Source organism: Morone saxatilis, unplaced genomic scaffold (assembly GCF_004916995.1).
Source record: "Morone saxatilis isolate NCDOM2014 unplaced genomic scaffold, NCSU_SB_2.0 Contig3, whole genome shotgun sequence".
In the NCBI taxonomy this organism is placed as follows: Eukaryota; Metazoa; Chordata; class Actinopteri; family Moronidae; genus Morone; species Morone saxatilis.
Window position 1 is genome coordinate 7,815,820 of NW_023339873.1, and position 12,971 is coordinate 7,828,790.

At 39.0% G+C, this 12,971-nt stretch overlaps 1 protein-coding gene across 3 annotated transcripts; it reads left to right on the plus strand.

Annotated features, from left to right (window-relative positions):
* The first annotated feature begins 1,164 nt into the window (after window positions 1-1,164).
* On the plus strand, window positions 1,165-10,380 carry zgc:101744 (uncharacterized protein LOC541409 homolog). 3 transcript variants are annotated; one of them, XM_035674314.1, is made up of 6 exons: window positions 1,165-1,310; window positions 1,398-1,531; window positions 6,083-6,176; window positions 7,127-7,265; window positions 8,453-8,643; window positions 9,673-10,380. In XM_035674314.1, exons 2-6 carry the CDS (start codon window positions 1,417-1,419, stop codon window positions 9,677-9,679), a joined length of 546 nt encoding a protein of 181 aa, XP_035530207.1. In that variant the 5' UTR covers window positions 1,165-1,310; window positions 1,398-1,416; the 3' UTR covers window positions 9,680-10,380. The 3 variants fall into 3 exon arrangements, with proteins under 3 accessions (XP_035530207.1, XP_035530204.1, XP_035530205.1); XM_035674311.1 differs by having other exon boundaries at window positions 1,166-1,310; window positions 8,453-8,621; XM_035674312.1 differs by lacking the exon at window positions 1,165-1,310 and having other exon boundaries at window positions 1,317-1,531; window positions 8,453-8,621.
* The last annotated feature ends 2,591 nt before the right edge of the window (window positions 10,381-12,971 follow it).

A 12,971-nucleotide genomic window follows, 5' to 3' on the forward strand; every position in this document is an offset into this window, starting at 1 on the left:
TTGCTATAACTATATCGATATATGCGATATGGTCTAATTCCATATCACATTTAAAAATATATCGATATATTTTTATATCGATATATCGCCCAGCCCTAGGTCAGAGTTTGTAATCCAGGAAACAACATGGGGGTCTACTTGCATCTGCAGCATCTTATACGCAAGTAGTGAGGGCTGAAAATGGAAATACTCACGTAAAGCTACAGTAAAGACAACAACAACAATAACAATCCCTTATTTTATTCTCTTTTTATTGTAATACCTTCTTGTGTTTTTATATTTCTCTGTCATGTAAAGTGTGCTACATGGACTTTACTACAGTACTTGTGTGCTTTGTTATATTGCATGAGACAGTTATATTGCAAGACAAATATTCAAATCAGTGAGATGAAAAATGAATTGTGATATCAATTGTGGTATCGAGACTTCTGTTTCCCCTTTTACAAAGAAAAGGAAATATGAAATAAAATAGAGATTCTATAATTTGATTTTTTTTTAAATAAGAAAAAATATATTTTATAGATTTTTATCTAATAAGGGAATCTTATTATCTAATGCCAGGATAGCTCACCTAGTAGAGGTGGCACCCCACATACCAAGGCAGCTGCCATGGGCTCAACCCTGACCTGTGGCCCCCTGCTGTGTGTCACTCACCCCCACTCCTGTCACTCTTCAGCTGTCACTATCAATTAAAGACAATAAAATGGTGAGAAAATCTTATTGTGAACCCTATATCGTATTGTACTGTATTGTATCGTGAGTTCAGAGTATCTCACATGCAAAAACACACCACCATATGCAGAACATTTGAGTAAAAAAAGCCCTCATTTAACGTTTTTACAACACTGCTAACGTTGGGGTTTTAAAAATCACTGGTGTTTTTGAGAATTGAAATAATATCACATAAGAAAATACTACAATAATATATTTTCTTACACCTCTGTAAACCATGCTCCACAGCTGGGGTCCCTGTGTCCCACAGTAATAGTCAGGCTATCTGAAAAAAGTTTTTACATGTAAAAAATTCAGGAAAGTCGTGAAATATCATGCAGATAAAACAATAAGTGTGTGTTTTAGCTGTTAAAAAAGGGCTTAAACCTGCACATAACTCCTCTCTCTACCTTTCCCTTCCACCTACAGCACAAACCGTTGTTTTATCACCTGCTGCAGTCAACGTTGCTCAATGGAGCTCTGTGATTGGTCGACGGGCGACTTTCAAACTCCTCCCCCCACTGCCACAGCAACTCGGCGTCAGCAGCCAACCAGCTCAGCTCACACAACGGCAAGTTTTACGGGTAAATCAAACAAAGGTTAGTAAAATAACCTCCTTTTTTTCAACCGTAAATCCCACAAGCATCGGCACAGTGTAACACCTCTCTTGTTGTTGTCGGCCAAAGGCTCAGGAAAAGCCCGAAAATGAGTCAGTTCAAGGAGCGCTTTGTGACTCTGCTGCATGAGAAGAACTTTGTGACAGATCAGTTGGCGAAGCTGGAAGAAAAAACGGGAGTGAAGAGAGAATATATCACCTTGGGTATGTATGAAGAATTTAATTTCCTTTTTTTTTTAAAACGCTGGAGAGATAATAAAATAACTCGTTTAACGTCTCCACCAAAAAGCTGTCTGCATTCTCCGTGTTTAGCTGGTAAGGTTGCCACCCAACCTGGCAACCCGGTTGTGGTCACACTGTTGCATGAGTTACGTGGGCTTTCAGTGTGGTTTCATATCCTGTGCCGCTGTCTAAACTGTGTTTCACTTTATTACCCTTCACAAGCCCGAATACCAAAGTTCATCCAGCTCAGACCCTTATGCTGCAATACAAGATTAGAGTTGGTGTATCACCCTTTTACACACACACACACACACCTATTTCAAAATACTGCTGTTGTAAATGAACTGCTTCTAATATCTCAGGGCAAGCAACAGCTGGCCCCTGGGGTGGGGGGTGTATTTTTATCACATCCTGAAATATCCATAGCAAGGCAGATATGGGAAGAGATTCTAGGATGACAACTGCATGCTGCTCTCAGTTATCTTATAGATGCTGTGTTTGTGTGTGTGTGTGTGTGTGTGTGTGTGTGTTTTTACACTGCTCTGTTTGTCTGTTTGCACAGTGGATGTCAATAAAAGCCAAACACCTCCGGCTATGTAGGTAACATTTTGTCTAGGATGCCACTCACACTACAGGAAACACGTTAGGTGACCTACATTCAAACCCACTGTCTTTGCTCAAAATTGATCCACACAAATGGGAGTTCGCAACGTAACATCGGTTTGCCTTTAATCTGCCGATTTCAAGGTCACAGAGGATGGGATTTGTAATTGAATATCTGTGGATGTTGAGTGCTGTATTAGAAAATCTTTGTGTTCAGCTGCACTATATCAGACAGCCTGTTTGCAAAAAGCCCAGAGGGTATGTTCAACTGAGGTTTACAGCATCAAATATAGAGAGCGGTGCAAACATTATACCCCGACCGATGTTGGATTTTGGAGGCTGATATTTGAAAGTTAAGAAAATGTGATCACAATGTATCAGCAGATATTTATTTTTTAACATAGTAGATAATTTACAAACACAAAACATTTTTGTAAGGATACTTGTAATGTACACAATATGCAGTACGCTGCAAAAGCTGAAGAAGCTTTAAAGCTGAAAAATAAACATATGTTGTCTCAGGTAACAAAGTACATAATGGGAACACCCTGTCAAAACCAGAGCTTAAAAGATCAGTGGATTAATCCACAAGTGTTTACAGCAAATTGCCTAGCAACAGTTTTGATAAGGCATAATCATTCGAGTAATGTTTTAAACCAAGATTAGCTGCTTTTCTTTTCTTTCTCCCCCCCTCTGGTTTTAAATTGAGTACCTTTGGGGTTTGGACTGTTGGTTGGACAAATGAAGATATTTGAAAATGTCAGCATGGACTCTGGGAAACCATGATGGACACTTTTAGCTATTTTCTGATATTTAACAAAACAAAACAAGATCAATAAAAAAGGTTTTGGCATTTATGTGCTGCAGTTTCTTGTTGTGCATAGGCTGACACATATGATACTGATGTATCTGTGATGAGCTGATATGACACGTACCCACATTGCCCTCTAAAGATTAATAAAATGATAAAAAAAACAGTTTGGGTATGCTGGTATGCAGTTGGTGTCAGTTAAAGTCAGACCTGCATTAAAACAGTTGTGTTTTTGTTCCACACAAACCACCAGACTAGCCTGCAAAACAAATACTGAGGATATGTATGCAAATACAATCCCACAGTACATTTGATTCATCTCTACTCTGCATTTAGCAGAAGGTAGAAGCAGACAGAGCAGCCAAACTGTACCACGGCCTGTCCTGTTTGCAGAACTGGGCTGTTAGTTTCTTGTTACATGTAGCTTGTTAGTGAGACAACAGCCATTCATTTCATACTTTGGCCACATTGCATACTTGTTGCAAACATGTACACTAATAATCGGTTCCAGACAAGAAATTCTTGGCTCACTATGATGTTGTGTTGTACTTTGCCTTGATCCGGCCATGTCAGTCCGACAGAGTTACAAAGTACTGTCTGCTGTTTAGCTGAGAAACGTTCACGCTAACTCTTGTGAGTGCCGACTGGAGCAGACAGGTCTCATCTCTGCTGTGTGTGCAGCCAAACTCACTGAGCGAGCGACTGTTGGTTGTTTGTTCGTGTTTTTAAAGTCAACTTCAACCACTCACCCCTCATATCAATTGTGGTTTGTGATGATTGGATGCTAAGAGGAACTGTTTTTTCAGCCAAAATGCAACTACTGGCCTGCAGCTCTAATAAGTAGTTTGACTCATACATTACAGGATTACACAACTGTGTAATTTTTTCAGTTTCTCCACGAATAGGACATGTGTTTTCATTTAAGGCTGTGAAGTCTATGTTCTGTCTCATTGTTCATTTTCTTAGAGCCGCTCACAAGTTGCTTGCTCACAGAACAGAGCCAGATGGCATGCTGCTTTTGAAATGTTTGCTGCCATCATTCAGCTTTTTATTATTCATCCCTGACTGACTAATTAAAAGTGTCAGTTTATGATTTCCCCATGTAACGTGTTATTGTGCACACTGCAGTGTCAGCTGTCTCTTCAGGGTCTTCATTTCAACCAGTTCTTCCGGTTTTCCCTTCATTGGATATAATATTGCGTTTGGATATTTGTATATGAGCTGGGACAAACAAATGAGATGGAAAGAGCAGGCGAAGGTTACAACAGTATCAAAGGCTTTTAGTGCTTTAGATAACCTCATTATGTTCATGAAATGTGTGGTAGATGAATTTTATATCGGCAGTTGAGTTCTGCATACATTTGAATGATATATGGCATTAAAGATGTCTGCTTGAGTCATTCCTCTTGTTCCCACAGAGACAAAAGCTCTGAAAAATATCTGGGATTGGAATTTGTTTTACAGGCCTGGGAGTTTAAAACATTAAGAAAACATGCATTTGGAAAATCTAAGAAGAAACATGATTAATTTCGGATAAATCAATCACTTCAGGAAGAAATGGATAAGATAAAATGATTGGTCGGACTTTGAAATGTTTGCTTTGAAGTCAGCATATTTCTGTCTGCTAACCAGCAAGCTGTTTAAGCCTCTGAGGGATTAAGTCATGCAGCCAACTTTCTGTTGTTAAGAGTAAGCAGCATACAGTTGAGTTTATACAGAGCTGATTGTCCTGCAGGGTTTGTTTGTTTTTTTTTGGTGACCATTGTATTAGGTACACCTGTACAATCTATTTCAGTTCAATACAATTCAATACAACAGCTCTGCCATAAATTCTTTACAAAGTTTCTAATGTTCAGTTTTTGGTGAAATGTAAATGTAATTATATGTTTCTTACTGAGGTCAAAGATAAAGGTGGTGTTGTACTGGACTACATTATCGTGAAAATCCTGCAACTTTTGATACATTTCTACAACAGTGTATAGAGTGTGTGAACATGTCCCGGCTACACAAAGAGCTTCAGGCTCATTATCAAAGTTAGGACTGACCGCTGACCAGTCCTATTAGTATCTGGTGCCGATACTGATGCAATTCACTCATCTGATATCGGATTGACGTCAGGTACCGATACAGATTCCATAGTCTAGTGGTTTTTCGAGTGCCTTAAGGATTTGCATAAGTTTGCACAGGTTACGGCATCTTTAAATAGGGAGTATTTACATATATGAGGGGAGAAGACTATTAGAAACACCTGAGTATAATGTAGTCCAGTATAACACCATCACTAACTGAGACTGAATTGATAGAATATATCATTTAAACCTCTTGGACAGTGTCAACAAAAGCATTGTAGGCACCATAAAAGTTGACTTTATGGCAGAAAAGGTTGTATTGGATATTATCACACTGTACAGGTGTGCCTAATAAAGTGGTTAATGAGTGTATGTGTGAGAGAATGTATTGTACATCATACTTGTGGAAATAAAACTGGGGCTTGCAACTATTTTCATCATTGAAGTTCAGTTTGCTATCATGTACGACAAAGAAAAGCATCAACACAGCAAATGTTTGATACGTTTGATTGAGAAAACAATTAAGTACTGAGCAATTCTATAGATTGACTGATTAATTAATCAACTAGTCTTTTCAGCTCTTAATGAAACTATTACCTTAAGCACCAAAAATAAATATACATTATATGTGAAAATCCCAGTTTGTATTTAATCTGTTACGATTGCTTTGTAGATTACACATACACTGTAACAGAAATGCAATCTTTGTTTCAGGTTATGGAAAACCCTTGGCATTTGTGCAATCTCTCACATACTTGAGGTGTACAGCGGAGGGTTGTCTCACATGGCCGTGAGCTTTGGAGTGTATTAAAAGTCAACTTTTACACAAACTGCATTTGAGTATCAATGTTTGACTTGTGTTTAGTGCTCCTCCTAATCCTGGTACTGTGCTGGCCTGACATCCTGGTATCAGACGCACTATGTTGACAGCATATGAATGTGGCTTGACATTAGACGCGTTTGTAACTGGGTAACCTCGCCCCCTCCCCTTTTTTTGGCCCGTCTTCTGCTGTCACCTCACTGCTGCCTCTCATCTTTCTCCCCCTGCAGGTCTTCTGAGTTTTCTCGGGCTGTATCTTCTGTTTGGATATGGAGCCTCACTGCTCTGCAACCTGATTGGCTTTGTCTATCCAGCATATTTCTCGTATGTATGAAGTTAAGCTTATTTCACACATTTTGTAGGAAATGAATGCATTTAAAATGGTTATACACTTTTTTAAATGTAGTTTATGGACACATATTTTAGTGCCAACCAGCAGGCATTATGATTTGTGTTAACAGGAAGCACGCTGGTGTATCTATAAATCCATAATTATGTCTCTGTTCAGTCAGCCAGTGTACACTGCACCAAGTTTGGTGACACATCTAAATGGAATGCAGCCATTGTTAATTATTCATTGATTATTCATGTGCTTTTCCTCATACAGCATGTCAAAATGTGTGCTGTGAAAAAGGCCCATTTTGTCTTTAGTATTACAAATGAGCACGGATCCTGCAGGTTTTTACTTTATGGACTAAAGAAAGACATTTTAATATGTCACAGTAGAAAAAGACTGTCTGAGGAAAGAGAATCTTGTACTAAAAAGACTTTGGAAAATAGCCACTCTGCTGTATTTGGCTAACTCTGGTTATCGCGTCATATAACTTCTGGATGTTATTTGCACAGAACAAAGACTTGCCAGGAAGGGGTTACATTACAGCCACTATGGAGAAGAGGAGTGATTACAGTGGCCAATAAGTCTTTCATTGTATATATGGGCATGTGAGTGTTGAGCTAAGACCCACTTAGTGTAGTGCAGCTTACAGCTACCCTTTGCATTTTTATTTTAGTTTAAACAAGCAGTTAGTTTTTAAACAATAAATGTTCTTCACATCCTCCATGCCTAACAAACACATTATTTCCTGCCACATAAAACAATTGGAAAACCAAATTTTAATGAGCAGCCTCAAGTGTGTGCTGGTACTTTCATCACAAACTAGTTCTCAAAAACTCCTCTGCCACGTATCTTTAAATGCAGTTGAGCCTCAGTGACTTGGTAGTATATTTATGTAGTGTTTATGCTGTAATTTAAACCTGTCTTCCTCTTCATTTAGCATTAAGGCCATCGAGAGCAAGGTTAAGGAGGATGACACACAGTGGCTGACCTACTGGGTTGTTTATGGACTCTTCAGCATCGTTGAGGCCTTCTCTGACATCTTCCTCTTCTGGTTCCCCTTTTACTATGCCAGCAAGGTAGGCTGACCTTTTTGGTTTGAAGGGTGTTTCTGTGTGGTAGTTTTTTTATCTTATTATTGTCACTGTCTAGTTTCTATATAAAGTTGGCAACTGACTTAAGTCTGCTTTCACTGTGAAACCACAGTCATGTGGTGTTGAATCACATGAGGGTTGCAGTCTTTAGGGCCTCTACACTGTAGCTTTCCAACAGCGCACTCTTGTGGACAAGTCCTGTAATGGCAAAATAATGAAGATGCTTTCTGCAATTCTGCTATATCTCACACTGGAAAACTCACAAAAAACAGAGCAGCAAATCAAGGCTGCAAGACATTCGAATGAAATGAGACCTGCAGAAATATATTGAAAAAAACAAATAAGAAAAAATATGAAACATTTTGACTGCTGTTCTTGAAGTCTAATTTAAGTGGCAGTATAATTTATGTCAAACTCTCTTTTTACAACAATTATGTTCTAAAACCTATAAAGAATAATTGCAAAGTATGTTGTTCCTGTGTAGTTCCAAAAACTGTATACTAAGATTAGTATAGACTTGTGCATACTGTACACAAGTAATATGTAGCATGCAATTAGAACAGAACAATCCCCATCAGTGACAGAAAAGGCGTTTCAAACCTTTTCATGTCTGTTTTGATCTGTAAGATATGACTGTCGTCATAAATTGAGTGAAGTTTTATATGTATATATAACTATATAAGTTATTTTATGAGACAAAGTGACCCCACATATTCCCTATAAGCCCTGCTTTTGAACATTGAAAATCACCTCACTATCCAGTTTTTGTGGCCTAATTGCCACGGTCGACATTGTCTTCATTAAAATGGTTTGGTTTCAATGAATAAATTTAATCCTGGAAAAAGAGGATTAATAAACAATGCCTCAGACTGTGCAATGAGATGGTAAATTAACTTAGGACTGTTATGTAACACAACAATACAACAGCACACATTTCAGCAAATTGCTAACACTTCTCCTGCTCAGTGCACACGGCTGTGTACTTTAGGGCTGCAACTAACAATTATGTTTATTTTTGATTAACTGCAGATAAAATAATGAAAGAATAATGATCTAAAACCCAGAGTTATTCAATTTATTACCACACAAGATAAAGAACCAAACAGTCACTTTGGACAGGAGGTTACACAGCAGCATAATATCTAACCATCTGCCCACTGCTCTCTCCCCAGTGCCTGTTCTTGGTTTGGTGCATGGCTCCGGTGACGTGGAACGGCTCTGAGATCTTGTACAACCGTGTGATCCGGCCTTTTTTCTTGAAACACCAGGCTACCATGGACACTATGGTCAGCGATCTGAGTTCCAAGGCTAAGAGCTTAACTGAGACAGTCACAAAGGAGGGTGAGACAACTACAGTGTACATGCAAGTACAGCCATATCTATATTTATCCTTATGTACTGCAGCTACTTATCCTCACAGCAGACTAGCTTCTGCATTTCCTCACATAGGGCTGGGCACCTGAAATTAATATCCCAGTTAATTACCTCATATACCTTATTATGACGTATTAAATACAGCTGTTTACAAGATTATCCTCACAGTAAATATCTTATTGAATATTTGTACTGAACAATAAACGTAAATTATGATGCTGAGTAATGTTCATGTAACATATTGAGTTGCTAATAAAACTTCTAGGTATATATTTGCTAAAACAGGAAAATCAAGGTGAAATAGGCTCTAATTTACATCTCTTCTGACTATAAAAATAAGCTATAATAACTGTTGTGGAAATACAGTAAAATATTTAAACAAAAGCTTGTCGACTGCTGCGTAGCTAACTTTGGGGCTGCTGGTAAAAAAAGAAAGTTTGAACTCTGCTCGGTTTTTGGAAGAACTGTAGCATTCATTTCTTTTTCTTTTTTTTTAAATAAAAATACTGAACATACTGAACTAACTACTGAGCTAACCTGACTCCACTGCCACAACTACCACTCCTGGCTCCCTGAGTGCAACCACACTCTCTACCTCTAAGTCTCTAGCGTTAGTGTAACTGCGCTATGCCACTATAAGCTTTGCTTTGATCTGTATCGTGTGTCGGACACACGTAATAACATCACTTAAAACAGCTAGCTGAAACAAAGCCGTAACTCGACTTATGAAAAGAACCCACACAGCTAACTCTGGCTGGCTGTGCTCTCATGCCCGTAGGGGTTTCTTTTGTACTTTCAGCTGCTTTACAGGGGTAGGTGGCAGCCTATATAAAGGAATGAATGTATCAAATTTATTGATGTGACAGAAATTCAGTCAGTTAGAGACTCACACGCCCAGCCCTACCCTCACACACCACACTGTAAAAATACATCCTCACACACAATAATCTGTTGAGTCTGTTTTTTACCTTTCTGCAAAATATAGTGGATTTTTTTCTTCTTCTCTTTGTTCCATCAGCTGTTAACCGGGCCCTTAACCATGACAAGGACCAGTGAGAGACGTGGGAAGGCTTCGCGTGTGTGTGCATGTATGTGTGTTCGGGTTACTGAATGAGATTGTTTGTGTGTGTTTGTTGTTTCACATTTGGTTTGTCCCCCCCCCACCACCCTTCCGTGACGAATGATGATGATCGACCTGCCCTGTCATGTGGTGAAGTGAAGCTTCACACTCCTGAAAGTAAATAAAACCTTGTTTGTGCATTCACATCAGTTTACTGCCATCGGTACTGCCAGGACAATCAATGAAACTGTGACCCTTCATGTGATTTTATTTTCTTTGTTGTAGTGTGACAGAATAAGTGGAAAGAAATACATTGAAAACAAAAATAAGGATTTTGTGCCTGCAGGTTTCAGTAACACTGACGGTGAAGTTAATATTATGTCTAATTGAGCCATTTGTGACGGAAAAATGAAGCTGACAGCATAACGGTTATAAAAGCAGGTTGTCTTCTTTCTAACATTGTTCATTAAAACTGGAACTTTTACGTGTCATTGATGTCATTGCTCTTAAAAGCCTTAATCTTGCATGTGCCAAGCAGCAAGTCTGTTTGAGCTATTGGGGACGTTCTCAATCTAACTGGATGACTTCTGTCTTTTGTTATGTCTTAATTTATCATGTCATAATGATGAACCAATAAAACTGGAAACCCTAATGAACTGAAGAACAGCATCTGCGTGGCTTTAAACTTTCATTTTATCCTGGTGCCCTCTCTCCGAGCAGTGTCATTCGTCACAAAACGAGAAATGGGATTTTATTTGGCCCAAATTACAATGTTCATGCACCAGTGATTTCTGTAATTGTTTTTTATAGCAGTGGGCGAGTAAGGGAAATTGTATTTCTGGACTCATAACCTCTGTGGATTTGGTTCTAGTTCTTTTCGCAGCACTGCATTTTCCTTATTAATGAACTTTATCTGCAGTAATAGTAAATGGTGGCCAAATATCTCACACTATGTGTCTTTGGAAACATTAAAACTCTCAGTTACCCTTTTCTAAATTGTTATATATCAACTGTAAGAATGATTACCGCACATTTTTTAACAATTTTGAACACATTATTTATAATTATACAAGAATTTAAAATTTGCAGATTTAGCTGTTAAATTTAACTCTCAATTTAGATACATTTTAAATGTAGGTAGCAGAAAATGTTTATTTTGTTTCAGTGAAAATACTAACGCCATGCACATTTTCTCTCCCATCCTGCATAACCTCTTGATCCCTTGACCTGTCACCCTCAAGTACATTTACCGGCATTCAGACAGCCTAACCACCCTCTCTTTAATTTGTGTTTGGCTCTGTGTTCACGCTTGATGGGCTCTTAAAGGGAGGCCCTTTGTGTTCGTGCACTGGATGTAATGCATGGGAAATGGTGGACAGAGCCAGTGCGATGGCCACACACCGCCACAGGGAGAGGAAGGCACCCATCTGGAAATGGCTGCTGTGAAGATGTGTCTGCTTGTTGTTTGTTATGTATCCCCTCAGCCACTGGTGGCCGACGGGTTATTGATTAAACAGAAATTGGACACAGAAACCAATTATTGCATTGTGTTGCTGGGCGGTTTGATCCAAGGCCTTGTACTGAGTGTAAGCCAGTAATGGCTTAGGACAGCAGAAGAAGAGCAAGAAGTGGACAAAGAAGGAGTGAATGTATGAAAGCACGATTCATACATAAACATTTTTTCAGCTGGCTTTCTCTTTATTGAAAGCTACTGTTCAGCAGGATCTAAAGACTGAATATCTCATTATTGAATGGTTTGACATTTTGCACACATGTTCATGGCCCCCCAGAGGATGAATTCATCAGAGATCTCCTGACTTTTCCTCAAGTGCCACTAGCAGGTTGACATTTTGGTTTTTAGTGACATGCCTTGACAACTTATTTACTTACTTAATGAATTTGGTAAAGATATTCATAGTGCCCAGATGTAGAAATAATTTTGGTGGTTTTCTAAATGTTTATGTTGCACAAAAAAGAAATCCTGTGAAATAGATTAACATCTACTAGATAGAATAGCACAAGAGTTTATACAGACATTCATGGTTCCCAGATGCTAAATCCTACTGACTTTGGTGATCATGTAGTACAATCATCTGGTCAAAATCTTAGCTAATTAATTTTCCAGCACTTTGGAAATTATGGTAAACATTATACCTCTAAATAACATGTAAGCATTGACACAGTGAGCATGTTAGTGCTTAACTTCCAAGCACGTCTAGCACCGCCTCACAGAGCCACTAGCGTAGTTGACTGTGATGTTTTCTGCATTTAAAGGAGTTCTCATACATTTTGGCTTAATAATAGATTTAACTCTTATACAGGAAAGATGATATTTGGAACCTTAGTTTGATAGGGCCTAAAAGTTACTCATGTGCTCTGCTAACACACATAAAACACAACCTAGAAAGGTAACTTATTTCTGAAAGTAAGGACTGGGAGCACCCAGGATAAAGCATGGCTGTAATGACTCTGGATTGGAGCCTCTGGATCCCCTCTCATCCTGTCAAATCTCAGTTCCCATCTGGATATTCTAGCATAATATATTTTCTCTTTTTATCCCTCAGGACTGAAACAATCAATGCTACTTAAAATCGCCCTGTCTGCTTGTCTGACCATCACTGCCTGCTCTATAACGTCCCCTGCAGTCGCCAGCCTCTCCGACAGAGGGGGACAAACACAAGGCTGTGTGGATGGAGAGTTGGTGAGTCATACAGTGACACCGTCACGTACAGACTCAAACAGCTCAAAACAAGGCCTGGTCTAACTCGGCCACAGGCCTTTATTAGCACTAAGTGCTAGGCCTCTTCACACTGATTTGTGATATTCAAGGAAATTCCTACCGACATTAGCTGAGAATACATTTGGGCGTGTTTTATACTGGGCTGGTATACTTCCTGGTTTATCGACTGTGTGATCTCACCTTCTTTCCGCCCATTGCATGTTGTTTTGCTCTGTGCATTTACAGTATGCAGTCTGTAGCCTAGTGCCCATACTGCTGTATCAATGTGGTCCTGGCTCTCTCCGCGGTGCTGAAACACAAGCAGGTCTCTGTCCGTGGTGCTGATCCTGGATCAGACACTTAGATAGAGACAATTTATTTATATTTTTGTAAATTAAAAGCTCTCCAAGCTGACTTCATACTTGACCTTATCAATACAACTAAATACAACGCACTCCTTCATGTATTTCCACTATCTAGATACCTTTGCTTGATATAACTTGACTGACACAGATTTCATGTCAACAACCGATTTGAG